This window comes from Narcine bancroftii, chromosome 6 (genome assembly GCF_036971445.1).
Source record: "Narcine bancroftii isolate sNarBan1 chromosome 6, sNarBan1.hap1, whole genome shotgun sequence".
NCBI classification, from domain to species: Eukaryota; Metazoa; Chordata; class Chondrichthyes; order Torpediniformes; family Narcinidae; genus Narcine; species Narcine bancroftii.
In genome coordinates this window covers 51116096-51130308 of record NC_091474.1, presented here as the reverse complement: position 1 = coordinate 51130308, position 14213 = coordinate 51116096, and the positions used below count along the sequence as shown (strand labels likewise).

The 14213-nt window shown below is 37.2% G+C and overlaps 1 protein-coding gene across 1 annotated transcript in view; it reads left to right on the top strand.

The window, feature by feature from the left end:
* mdh2 (malate dehydrogenase 2, NAD (mitochondrial)) overlaps positions 1-14213 on the top strand; it is a 36168-nt gene that overhangs the window by 11288 nt on the left and 10667 nt on the right. Inside the window, exon 4 of the mRNA XM_069884960.1 lies at positions 10831-10940. Coding sequence (XP_069741061.1) covers positions 10831-10940 — 110 coding nt within the window. The remainder of the gene's footprint in view (positions 1-10830; positions 10941-14213) is intronic.

Sequence of the window (14213 nt, the reverse complement as noted above, 5' to 3'; positions counted from 1 at the left end):
AAACTTTACAAATTCAGAAGAAAAATTTAGCGAAAAAGGTTGATTATTTTGAGAAACAGTCTAGACGGAACAACGTAAAAATTATTGGTTTGCCAGAAGATATAGAAGGACCAGATCCAAGAAAATTTTTTACTGATTGGATTCCACAAGTGTTAGGACAAGTTAAGTTCCCGGAAGGTTTAATACTGGAACGTGCTCACTGAGCTTTGAGAAGAAAGCCTTTTCCAGGACAGAATCCAAGACCTGTTCTGGTCCGTTGTTTAAACTATTATGATAGACAATTTTGCGTGTGGCTATTAGAAATGCGCAACAAAGCAGATCTCCTTTGATGGTCCAGAACAATCGTGTTTTTTTTTATCCGGATTTGAGTCAAGAAGTTATGTCTCAATGACGTGAATTTAATCCTGTGAAAGAAGTGCTATGGAAAAAAGGATATAAAGCAACATTTAGATACCCTGCAGTATTGAAGATTTTTCAGGATGGATATCAACCAAAATTTTTTGATAACCCTAAAGAAGCTATGGACTTTGCTCAACTGTTACCAATCACGCAATTCCAGGAATGACGTAGTCCTCCACGGTCTCCAAAGAGAGTGGAGACGCAAGATGGGAATCGAATTTCAAGAAGAAATGGAAGCAATGGTGGTCGGAATGACAAAGCTGATTTTTAAAAAAAAATAAAAAAAATATTTTTTTTCGAGAAGATTTAGATAATGATGATAGTTTAATGTGAAATGGGAGTTAGGAGAGGGAACTGGTTGGGCATTATTTTCCAGAAGTCATCAGCTACGTGTGAGTTATCTCACACCCAATATTTTGTGGGAGTTACCGCATTGTGCGGTTCAGACAGGAGGAGGTAGTTGTAACCTCTTACCTGTTTTTTTTCCTTAATTTTTGGATTAAGGAGTGAAGTTTCTTTTTATTTATTTTTTTTTTAAATTTTTTTTGTTGTAGTTTTAAGAGGGGATAAGGGGAGGGGGTCTTTTTTTTGTTTTTTTTTTCTCTTTTTTTCTTGTGTTGTAAGAAATGTCTAAATTAAAGTTTGTTTCTCTTAATGTCCAGGGTTTAAATAATCCTATTAAGCATAAGAAAGTACTTGCTTATTTAAAAAAATTAAAAGTTGATGTGGCTTTTTTGCAGGAAACTCATTTAACAGATAAGGAACATTTGAAACTTAAATGTGAATGGGTTGGACAAGTTTTTTATTCTTCATTTAATTCAAAGGCAAAAGGAGTGGCAATTTTGGTGCACAAGAATCTACCATTTACAGAATGAAGAGAAAAATGGTGGAAGTATATTAAAACTGAATTGTATAATCTTTAACGAGGCTTGGACTTTGCTTGATGTTTATGCTCCAAATGTTGAGGATACAGCTTTTGTTGTGGATATGTCTTTATTACTTGGACAAGCAATGATCTTAAATGTGGTATTGGAGCCTTTATTGGACAAGTATCCAAGAGCAATTAAGAAATCTAAGATGGCAGTGCAAGTGACTAACATGATGACAGATTTGAATTTAGTTGATATTTGGCGAAGATTTAATCCTACAGAGAAAGATTTTTCTTTTTATTCTTCACGTCATAATTCTTTTTCAAGAATTGATTATTTTTTAATTTCAACACATTTGCAGGATAGGGTTATATCTGTGGATTATAAGGCAAGGTTGGTTTCAGACCATTCATTACTATTTTTAGAATATCAGAGATCACAAGATGTTCAGAGAACTCCAAGATGGAGATTTAATACTATGTTATTGCAAAAACCAGAATTTATTAGTTATTTAAAAAAACAAATTGAAGTTTTTATTAGTAATAATATTAATTCTGTTTCTTGTCATTTTGTTTTATGGGATGCAATGAAAGCTTTTTTACGAGGTCAAATTATTAGTTATGCTTCTAAAGTAAAGAAAGAGAGAATCAGAGAGATTGAAGATTTAGAGAAAAAGATGACTGTTACTGAAAAAGAATTTCAAAAAAATGCTACCGAAATGCAAAAGAATCAGTTAACTAATTTAAAATTTAAATATAATGAATTACAAACATATTGGTTTGAATGTTTAATGAATCGAAATAAACATAAGTTTTATGAATGGGGTGAGAAAGCTCATAAAGTTCTGTCATGGCATTTAAAAAAGGAACAATTATCTAGGATTATACCAGCAATTAGAAAGAAATCGGGTATTACTTTTAGACAAAAAGAAATTAATCAGGAATTTTGTAATTTTTATTAAAAATTATATACTTCAGAATGTAAAGATGTAACTGAAGATGCAATAGATTCTTTTTTGAAAAATATTAAATTGCCACAACTGAATCAAGAAGATAGACAAGAGTTGGATAAATTTTTTACAGAAAATGAAATTGAAATGGTGATAAGAGATATGCCAAATGGAAAGGCACCTGGTGAAGATGGGTTTTTCTATAGAGTTTTATAAAACTTTTTATGTTGATATATCTCTTATTTATAAGGATGTAATACAGCAAATTTAAAAAAATTTTCAATTACCTGAATCTTGTTCTAATGCAGTAATCACAGTTATACCAAAAAAAAGATCCTTTACAGGTTTCTTCTTATCGACCAATATCGTTGTTAAATGTGGATTATAAAATTGTGGCTAAAGTTATGGCTAATAGATTAGCTCAATATTTACCTAAAATAATACATAAAGACCAAACAGGATTTATAAAAAATAGATATGTGTCTGATAATATTTTGCATTTAATAACTTTGATAAACAAATCTAAATCTCAAATGAATTATCCAATAGTGGTTTCGTTGGATGCAGAAAAGGCTTTTGATAGAGTGGAATGGAAGTTTTTATTTAAAGTACTTGAGAAATTTTGTTTTGGTTCCTCGTTTATTGGATTGATAAAGGCTTTGTATAATAGTCTGAAGGCTAGAGTTGCTACCAATGGGCAGATTTCAGAATCTTTTGATTTAACAAGGTCTATTAGACAAGGATGTCCATTGTCACCTGCTTTATTTGCCATAGTTATTGAACCTTTGGCACAATTAATACGTCAAAATGAAAATGTTAAGGGTATGAGAGTTTTGAATGAGGAATATAAGATTAATTTATTTGCTGATGATGTCTTATTATATTTGGTGGATCCTGATATCTCTTTACCAGCAATTCAAGAATCTTTAGAAAATTATGGTCAATTATCTGGTTATAAGGTAAATTGGGCTAAAAGTGAAATTTTGTCAATTTGTAAAGATGATTATTCAATATATGAAAATATTATAAATTTGAAGTGGACTAAACAAATTAAATATTTAGGAATTAATATTAATACAGAATATCAAGATTTATATTCAATTAATTATCTTCCTTTAATAAAAAAGATTAAATTAGACTTGATTAGGTGGAAGGATTTACCTTTAGGTTTATTGGGGAGGATTAATACTATAAAAGTGAATATTTTTCCTCGGATACAATATTTGTTTCAATCAATTCGTTATTTTAAAAAAAAAAGATTTTTAAGGATTTATATAAAGCAGTTAGAGACTTCTTATGGAAGGGAAAATTTCCAAGGGTAGCAATGAGAAAGTTGATTATGAGGCAGCTCAATTTAAATTTCTTAGTGCATTAATGAATATGGAGGATCCACCTAGTTGGGCAAAGATAGAAATGGCAGTTATTTTAGATAAATTTCCACATGAGTTTTTGTTTCGATGGAATAAAAATTTATTACGAACTTACGATGTACCAATATTGAAACATTTATTGAATTTATGAACAAGTAAACTTAATAAATTGGGGCTTAAAAATAAATGGTCTGGGCGATTGCCATTATATAATAATCAACTTGTTCCTTTTACAGTCTCCAATATTATTTTGAAACAATGGGAAAGGAAAGGAATAAAAAATTTATCAGATTTTTTTTTTTTTGAAGGATGTTTTTGTTCTTTTGAGGAATTACAAAGGAAATTTGGTATTAGTGGAAATTCTGTATTTGTGTATTATCGGTTAAGATCATTTGTAAAACAGATATGTGGCCGACATATGATTTTATTGCCTGAAACTAGTTTTGAGAAATATGTACTTTCCATACCAAAAAAGGGGTATATATCTGATTTGTATTTTACAAGAAAATGAAAGCAAGACAGATTGGGATAAAGATAAGTTGAAATGGGAAAAAGATTTAGGTTCTATAATAGATGAAGAAGCCTGGATTGAAATTTGTCAGAATAGTATTCGGAAATAGATCAATGCTAGATTAGCGATGATTAATTATAATTTTATACATCAATTATATTTAACACCAGAGAAATTTAAAAAAATTTGGTCTTGGTAAGTCAGATTGTTGTTTTCATTGTGATCAGACGGCCAATACTTTTTTACATTCTGTTTGGTTTTGTGATCGATTGCAACAGTTTTGGAAAGGTATTCAATCTATATTTAATAGTTTATATAATATCTGTTGTATTAGATCCTGATATATTTTTATTGGGGAATATGCAATCATTAATTGACTTAGGCTTAAATGATTATCCGATTTCTTTTATCTATTTAGCCTTAGCAGTGGCCAAGAAATGTATAGCGCTTACTTGGAAAGACAGAAATATATTAACCTTAGATAGGTGGTATTTAGAGATGAAGTCTTGTTTAATTATGGAAAAGATATCTTTTTCAATTCAAGATAAGATGTCTTTTTATAAGCTGAAGTGGACTCCATTTGTTAAGTACATGCAATTAAGTTTGACTTAAATATGTTTTATGTGTGATATTTTAGATTTGATAACTTTTTTTATTAGTATTTTTACCTGTTATTTTTTTTTGTTTGAGTGGTTTTTTTATATATAATATTATTAACTTTATTAATTCTTCACTCTTTATTTCGGGAGGGGAGGGTGGGTTTTTTTATATATATATATTTTTTTTTAGTGGCCGTATATATGGGGGGGGGGGGTTAGACTGATTTAAGTTAGGTCATTAATGCTGTGTTGTAATAATTACTTTATTTTTCTTTTTCTTTAAATGTAATTTTTTTTTGTTTTATTCATGTGATAAAATCTTTAAATAAAGTTTTTTAAAAAAGATAACATTTTGCACGTGATTAGTTTGATTAATAGATTTTGACAATCTTTAGATCATCCGATGGTGATATCCTTGGATGCAGAAAAAGCATTTGATAGAATTGAATGGAATTTTTTGTTTAAAGTTTTGGAGAAATTTAAATTTGGTTCTTCTTTTTATTGGTTGGATTAGGGCTCTACATAGTAAACCGGTAGCTAGAGTATTGACGAATGATTTGATTTCAGAATCTTTTCAGTTAACTCGATCAACTCGTCAAGGTTGACCTTTATCACCAGCTTTGTTTGTGTTAGTAATTGAACCTTTAGCCCAGTTGATAAGACAAAATACACAGATACAAGGTATGAAAGTTTTAAATGAGGAGTATAAAATTAATTTATTTGCTGGTGTATTTAACAAATCCAGCTCAGTCACTTTTGCATTTGAAGGAATGTTTAATACAATATGGATGTCTTTCTGGAAATAAAGTTAACTGGGAAAAAAGTGAAATATTACCGGTAAGTGAAGGAGATTATTCAGTTTATAAGAATATTATTAATTTGAAGTGGACTGACCGAATTAAATATCTGGGTATAATTTTGAATGTTAATTATCAATCTTTATATAAATTATGCTGTGTTAATGAAAAAAAAATCAAAACTGATTTGATTAAATGGAAAGATTTACCTATTAATTTAGTGGGAAGGATAAATACAATTAAGATGAATATCTTTCCGCGTATACAATATCTGTTTCAATCTATTCTGTATTTACTTGATAAATTTTTTTTTAGATTTAAATAAAACAGTTAGGGAGTTTTTATGGAGGGGTAAATTTTCGAGAGTAGCTTTGAATAAATTAACTTGGAAATATGAGTTAGGGGGATTACGTTTACCACATTTTCAAAATTATTATGAGGCAACTCAACTTAAATTTATTAGCTCATTGATGGATTTGGTACGGCCTCCTAGATGGGCTAAAATTGAGATGGCAAGTATTTCTGAATTTGAAATACTTTTGTTTAGGTGGAGTATGAATTTGTTACAGCAATATAATGTGCCTATACTAAAACATTTAATGAAGTTATGGATAAAGAAAAATAAAATGATAGGTTCTAGGGGTAAATTATTTGTTTTGACTCCGTTGTATAATAATCAACTTATTTCTTTTTCAATACATAATCAAAGTTTATTGCATTGGAGATTTAAAGGTGTGAAAAATTTGGGAGATTGTTTTAAAGAGGGTAAGTTTTTATCTTTTAATCAGATGAGGGAAGATTTTAGTATTGATAAGAATTCTTTATTTTTTTATTATCAAATTCGATCTTTGGTAAAATGTATGTTTGGTAGAGATGATTTTACCTAAAATGACTTAATTTGACACTTCTTATGAAGGTACCAGAGAGAGGTATATTGAATTTGTGTATCAACTATTACAGGATGGTATGGATAAAAAGGGTTGGGATAGATCTAAATTTAAATGGGAAGCGGATATTGGTTTTATTTTTTTGAAGATGATTGGTTTGATATCTGTTATGATAGTGTAACTAGATAAATGCACGTTATGCAATGATTAATTACAATTTTTTACATCAATTATATTTGACACATGAAAAATTAAAAAAAATATGGTTTAGATTAATCAGATTTGTGTTTTAGATATGGTGATACGGTTGGAACTTTTCTTCATGCTGTTTGGTCATACAATCTTTTTGGAAGAAAATTCAATTGTTTTTAGAATACCTGTATAAGATTAAAATAGTTTTAGATCCAACAGTTTTTATTGGGTAGTTTGAAACCTCTGAAAGGTTTGGGATTAGATAAATTCCAGCTTGCTTTTGTATATTTAGCTTTATTCGTAGCGAAAAAATGTATTGCTAGTATGATTGATATGAGATGAAATATTGTTCAATAATGGAAAAAATTACGTATGTTATGCATGATAATTATAATTTTTTTATTAATAAGTGGCTGTTATACTCGGAATATTTACATTTCAATTTATATTGATTAGATTTTAATATGTATATTTAATATTTCTTTTTTTTATGGCTCTCCTTAGGAGAGTTGGCTGAAGGGGGGGAGTTCTTTTCTTTTTTCCTATATTATATATAAATAAATGTTCATGTTTAATTGCTGTATTCATCATATTATTTGATGACGCGAGGCCAGCGAAGGGGGGGGCGATGGCGCGAGGCCAGCGAATGGGGGGGCGATGGCGCAAGGCCAGCGAAGGGGGCGAGCGATGGCGCAAGGCCAGCGAAGGGGGCGAGCGATGGCGCAAGGCCAGCGAAGGGGGCGAGCGATGGCGCAAGGCCAGCGAAGGGGGCGAGCGATGGCGCAAGGCCAGCGAAGGGGGCGAGCGATGGCGCAAGGCCAGCGAAGGGGGCGAGCGATGGCGCAAGGCCAGCGAAGGGGGGGCGATGGCGCGAGGCCAGCGAAGGGGGGGCGATGGCGCGAGGCCAGCGAAGGGGGGGCGATGGCGCGAGGCCAGCGAAGGGGGGGCGATGGCGCGAGGCCAGCGAAGGGGGGGCGATGGCGCGAGGCCAGCGAAGGGGGGGCGATGGCGCGAGGCCAGCAAAGGGGGGGGCGATGGCGCGAGGCCAGCGAAGGGGGGGGCGATGGCGCGAGGCCAGCGGGGGTGGGGCGTCTTTGGTTCTTTTATCATTCAGGAGTCTGATGGCAGTGGGGATGAAGCTGTCCCTGTGCCACTGAGTGCTCGTCTTTAGGCTCCTGTACCTTTTCCCGATGGTAGCAGAGTGAAGAGAGCATGGCTTGAGTGGTGGGGGTCTTTGAAGATAGAGGCTGCTTTTTTTTTAAGATATCGCCTCGTGCAGATGTTCTCGAATGGCATAAAGTCTGGTGCCTGTGATGTCGCCGGCATTGTTAACAACCCTCTGGAGTTTATTCTTGTCCTGAGAGCTGGTGCATCCATACAACCAACCTGTAGAAATTTAGGAGAGTTTTATTACATACTGAATCTTTTCAGACACCTCACAAAGTTTCACCGCTGGCGAGCTGCCATGTTTGATTTTCAAAGACTCATTCAAATCCTATATAGTCTGAGTTTTTTTCATACTCCTATCTCCTCCCTCCCAAACCTTAATACAATGAAGGAAGGATTACATAAATTAAATAAATGCCAAGAACCAAATCTTGGTAAAGTCACAAACCCTGAAAGGAACGAGAAAAACCCAAAGAAACCTAAAATAAAAAAGTAGGGAACAGAATACAAGAGCCTGCCATCTGCACTGGGATCCTCTTCATTGATCTCAATAATTTCTCTACTGGCATTTCCTTTATTCTGAAGAGGTACAATTATATCTGCATACTATGTGTTGCAGATAGGATTGATGGGTTGTGAGTGCCTGGTCAAAGCCCTTGTGGTTCATGCAAGAGGAGAGGACTGGCTGTTTAATGTTTTACTGGAACAAAAAGGAACTCTGTGGTGACCTGAAAGAAAGAGGTTATCATCTGGAGAACCCTGAAGGGGCAAGTTTCGTCAGCAAGGCAATGGAGTGGAGTTGTGGATGTCCTTGAACAACAAATCTCTCTCTGAAAACCATCAAGCACCTTCCTGAGTGGTAACCATTTACCTTTCAAGCACCAAATCCTGGTGAACTTGATACATGTTAAATTTCTGTGCACAGTATAAGAATTGCCTGCAACCAGTGAACTTGGAGGAATGAGATCGGACTGTGAACCAAAGAACTTTTCTGAACTTGCATACAAATTACATGTGTGCTTAGAATTAGAAGGGGGTTAAATTAGGTTAAGTTAATAATAGATAAGTTGAAGTTTGATTCTGTTTTCATGTTTAAAGACAATTAAAAGCAACTATTGTTCAAGTAACCATTTGTCTTGGTGAATATCTATGGGTCCTTTTGGCTCAACATTATAAGGCGGTTTATACAAATGTTTGCACCACGCTGCCACAGAATTTTGTGACGTGTTCATGGCAATAACATTCTGATTCGCATTGGACACTGGGAGGTTGGGAGAGGAGTAGAAAAATCAACACTTGCAAAATTTGGAAAACAGAAATTTACATGAGGACTCCAAAAACATATCAGGTTGCACAGGATCTGTGGCAGAAGGAAACCGTTAACATTTCAGACTGAAGACCCTTCATCAGAACAGTGATTTGCAATAACTATTTTGTGTGGTGATAGTTTAAATTCATAAAATCTAAGGCTGTGCAATAACTATCTTGGGGAAATATTTTGGACGGGGGTGTATCTCTGCATTATTGGAGCTTGCATGCCTTTTCACTTACTGAAATTAGAATTTTCAGTCTAAAATTGTGAGTGCTCTGTCTCACAGTTGTGTGAAGTCTCAAGCTTTATGAGGAACTGTTTTTTTGCTATAGTGTATGGTTTAATAGCTTTTCTTTCTCAAAAGACTGAAATTTTCAATGAATCTGCAAATTGGATTGGAGTTAACTTTTTTATATTTAATAAAATCATCAGTATGATTAGCTTTAAAACCAAACTACTGGTAATAGATGTATTGCAGCTCAAATAAACCACTTGGTGTAAATTTATCTAGAATTGAATTAAATCTGACAATTTCATTGTGGTTGACCAATACTGAAATACTGAGACTTGGATGATTGTAAACTAAATACAGAATGCCATTGGTGGTCTGTTCATTTAGTTTCTTCATATAGTTTTTGAATAATCATAAGAACTTTTAGTAAAATTGTTCGAACTAATACACATTGTCTATTTTAAAAACAATATGAAGTGAGTCCCATCATGCTTTCTGTACAGGACAAACTGTACAAATAAAATGAATGAGGGGCCCTTTACAGAAACTTGCCTTGAGAAATAAGGAAATGGTAGAGAACATTCCTGTCCTAATAGTTCCCACAATGAAAACTTGAAAATTTCACCATTGAAGAAAGATAATGTCAGCACATGGGGAAAATATTGAAATCTTTTCAGTGACAAACAGCTCATGAAGTCAGATTTAGCAGTCACAATGTATCTATGAAAGGAAAACTGATAAATCTATGAGATTTTTTGAGGGTTATTTCTGGCAGAATAAGAGGAACCAACTAATGTGACACTTTAAAGTCCTTAAAAAAGTACATAAGATTAATAAAGCGAATGCATTGAACTGAGTATGCAGTGAATCAACGATTACTTCATGGTTAGAAAAAGAATAACAAGTAATGGGCTGCCAAAGGATTTAGTGTTTGGACCTCAGCTGTTCACAATTTGTATCTATTTAGTGAAGGACATTCTTGCAATTGAGGGAGTGCATTAAATGGTCACTGAACTGATTTCTGAGATGTCGAATAAATGAGCAGGTTAGGTCTGTGCTGTCAAGTTCATGATCTCATTGAAATGGGTAGATGTAAAGTTGTTTCCTTTGGCTGAGTTGCCTTGCCAAGATCTACTGTCTAGAATAGATGAGGTGAAATTTCTTCCAATTTCTTCCAAAAATGTGAGAACTCTATGGAAGGCAACAATGTGCATCACAATTTTTGGATATTAAGATAGAATCTATATTTGATTAGATTACTTGTATTTGGTTCTCAAAAGTATTGCATTTTCTTCCCCAAAGCACATCTTAGTTAAAATGGACGTGTGTATTTTTATTAAAGTATGACTGGGTTTCCGTTTTGCTTTTTTAAATAAGCTTGTGGCCAAATTAAAGCTGTAATAGGTTCCATAATTTGCAGTCATTATCACTAAAATGAAAAAATAAATTGTGGGAGAATACATAGAAGAATTTTTGTTTGTTTGTTTATACATACAAGACTGCTGTGAAACAGATGTGTAAACACTAAAATTATTTTTGATTGCAGGCATGACTCGAGATGATCTGTTCACCACAAATGCTTCAATAGTTGCAGATCTAACAGAGGCTTGTGCCCAGCATTGTCCAGAGGCAATGATCTGTGTCATCTCCAACCCTGTGAGTTTGTTCTACAAGTTGGTTGTATGTCTTGTACAAGTCACAACTTGACTGCATTCTTCCATTTGAAGGTCACTATCTTGGGCTATGATTGGGCTATTTAAAAACAGAAATTGATTTCTGGATGGTAACAGGATCCAGGGATGTGGGATGGAAAAATGGCTTGAGATGGTCAGCCTGTTTAAAAAGTGGAACAGACTGAAGGGCACAAATTGTCTGCCTTTGCTCCCGTCTCAGATAAATGTGTTGTGGAAAACTTTAAATGCCTCCCAATGAGACTCATTGCTCTTGTTTTGGTGTAGAAACAAAATTTGTGTGTAATATTTTCATGAAATATTCCCAGAACTGACCTACTTGAGTTTATTGGTAAGATTTTAATGTAACTGTGTGATAGACTTTAATGTAACTGTGTGATAGTACAGATTCTATCACCAATGTGTATATGTACAGATTGGAGTGTAGGATGACTGTGATTGGCTGAGAGTGTAGCCACACCTACTGGCAGGTCTTAAAGAATTGCTGCTAGCCAGACCAGGTCATTCTGGACTGGTCGACCTAGTTGTGATATGTTCCAGTCTTTTGGTTAATAAAAGCCTTGGTTTGGATCAACGTCTTTGGTTCTTTCGACGTGCTCTACAATTTTATTAACTAAAAGACTGGAGCATATCACAAGTAGGTCGACCACCAACCCCCGGGGCCTCACCTGTAGTCTCTCCACCCTCCGAGGTGCCACCAAAAGCCGGCAATATAGTCATGAACACAGGAAATTTATCACAAGTGAGGTGCGCAGACTGCTGGACGAGGGCATTATCGAACCTAGCTCGAGTCCCTGGAGGGCCCAGGCGGTGGTTGTTAAAAACGAGGAGAAGCCGCGGATTGTAGTTTACCACAGCCAGAAAATCAACCGCTTCATGCTTCTGAATGTGTACCCCCTTCCACGGATCACAGATGTGGTGAATCAGATCGGCAAATATTGTGTATTTTCCACCATTGACTTGCGTTCGGCCTATCATCAGCTCCCAACTGTTCACGGCCGGTTGTATCAATTCCTCAGGGTACCCTTTGGGGTCACAAATGACATCGCGGTCTTCTGGACCAGAATGGGCTGACTGCTACTTACCCGTATCTGGACAATGTCACCATCTGCAGCCATGACACGGAGGATCATGATACCAACCTTGAGAAATTTTTTCAGACTGCAGTTTGGCTGAACTTGACCTACAATTTTGACAAGTGTGTCTTCCAGACCATTTGGCTCGGGTTGTGGAGAACGGGATGGTCATGCCGGACCCTGACCGCATGTGTCCCCTCATGGACTTGCCCCCCCCCCAACACCCAGAAAGCACTCAGATGCTGCCTGGGCTTTTTCTTTTATTATGCCCAATGGGTTCCACACTGCTGACAAGGCACGGCCTGTCAACTGAAGCCAGAGCGGCCTTTGACCGCATCAAATTGGGGATTGCTGCTGCAAAGCTGCACACCATCGACGAGTCCATTCCGTTCCGTCGAGAGCGATGTGTCCGACATTGCACTGGCAGCCATTTTGAACCAGGCCGGCCGGCCGGTAGCCACCTTCTCCAGAACCCTCCAGGGTCCTGAGAGCTGACACTCTTCTGTCGAGAAGGAGGCCCAGACCACAGTCGAAGCAGTATGTCGTTGGAGACACTACCTCACTGGCAGGCACTTTACACTGCTGACCGACCAACGCGCGGTTTCCTTCATGTTTAGCAAAACCCAGCGAGGTAAGATCAAGAATTTCAAAATTGCCAGATGGAGAATCGAGCTCTCCACCTTTAATTATGATATACTGTATCGGCCTGGTAAACTCAACAACCCACCAGATGCGCTCTCCAGGGGGACTTAAGCCAACATACAACTGGACAGGCTGCAGAGACTCCACGAGGAGTTCTGTCATCCAGGGGTCACTAAGTTTGCCCACTTTGTCAAAGGTCGCAACCTGCCCTGCACGGTCAAGGAGATTTGCTCCATGACCCAAGCCTGCCCGGTGTGCGCCGAATGCAAGCCCCTCTTCTTCCATCTGGAGATCACCCATGTCAGCAAAGCCACCCACCCCTTTGAGTGTCTCAGTGTAGACTTCAAAGGCCCCTTCCGTTGACCAACCGTAACACCTACATCCTTATGGCTATCGATGAGTACTCCCGCGCCCGTTTGCTGTGCCCTGCTCGGACATGACTGCCTCCTCAGTCATAGAGGCCCTGCGCAGCATCTTCGCCATCTTCGGGTACCCCAGATACATCCACAGTGACAGGGGAGTCCTCATTTATGAGCGCAGAGTTGCGGCAGTACCTTCTGGAGCGTGGTATTGCTTCAAGCAGGACCACTAGCTATAACCCATGGGTAAAGAGACAATGCCACCGTCTGGAAAACTGTTACGCTTGCCCTCCGGTCCAAAGGTCTCCTCACCTCTCGCTGGCAGGACGTGCTCACTAGTGCACTATACTCCATCCGCTCCCTCCTATGCACCATGACCAATGCCACCCCCCATGAAAGGATGAACGATCATACCAGCGTGGCTCACGGTTCCCGGTCCAGTCCTCTTACCACGCCACATCCGGTCCTCAAAGAACGACCCTTGGTTGATCAAGTGACTCTGCTCCATGCGAACCCGCATTATGCCTACGTTGAGTAGCCGGACGGGCAGGAGGACACAGTCTCAGTAAGGGACCTAGCCCAAGCCGGATCAGGCACAGCAGTGCCTTTAACCCAACCTCCCCCTATTCCTTCTCCCCCAGGTCATGTGCTTGAACAGAGGGACCAGCACCACCCCACCAGCTCAGGCCAGACTGTTGACAACGCTGTTGTGGAATTGAGCGAAGCAGTGGCTGCACCTGACGAGCCTGCTGGTGACCCCAATCCCGGTACCACTGCGGTCATACCGGATGGTCAGGCCCCCTGACTGGTACAGCCCCTAATCTCCATCCACCCTGGGGTTAGTTCTCAAAGAAGGGGTGAATGTGATAGTACAGATTGTATCACCAACGTGTATATATACAGATAGTAGTGTAGGATGACTGTGATTGGCTGAGAGCGTAGTCACACCTATTGGTAGGTCTTAAAGGATTGCTCCTAGCCAGACCAGGTCATTCTAGACTGGTGATATGCTCACTGGTGATACTTGTGATATGCTCCAGTCTTTTAGTTAATAAAAGCCTTGGTTTGGATCAACAAGTCTTTGGTTCTTTCGACGCACTCTACAAACTGTAGTAGTAAATTATTCCACTGGTCATAAATTTCAATTAACCAAGGTATAAT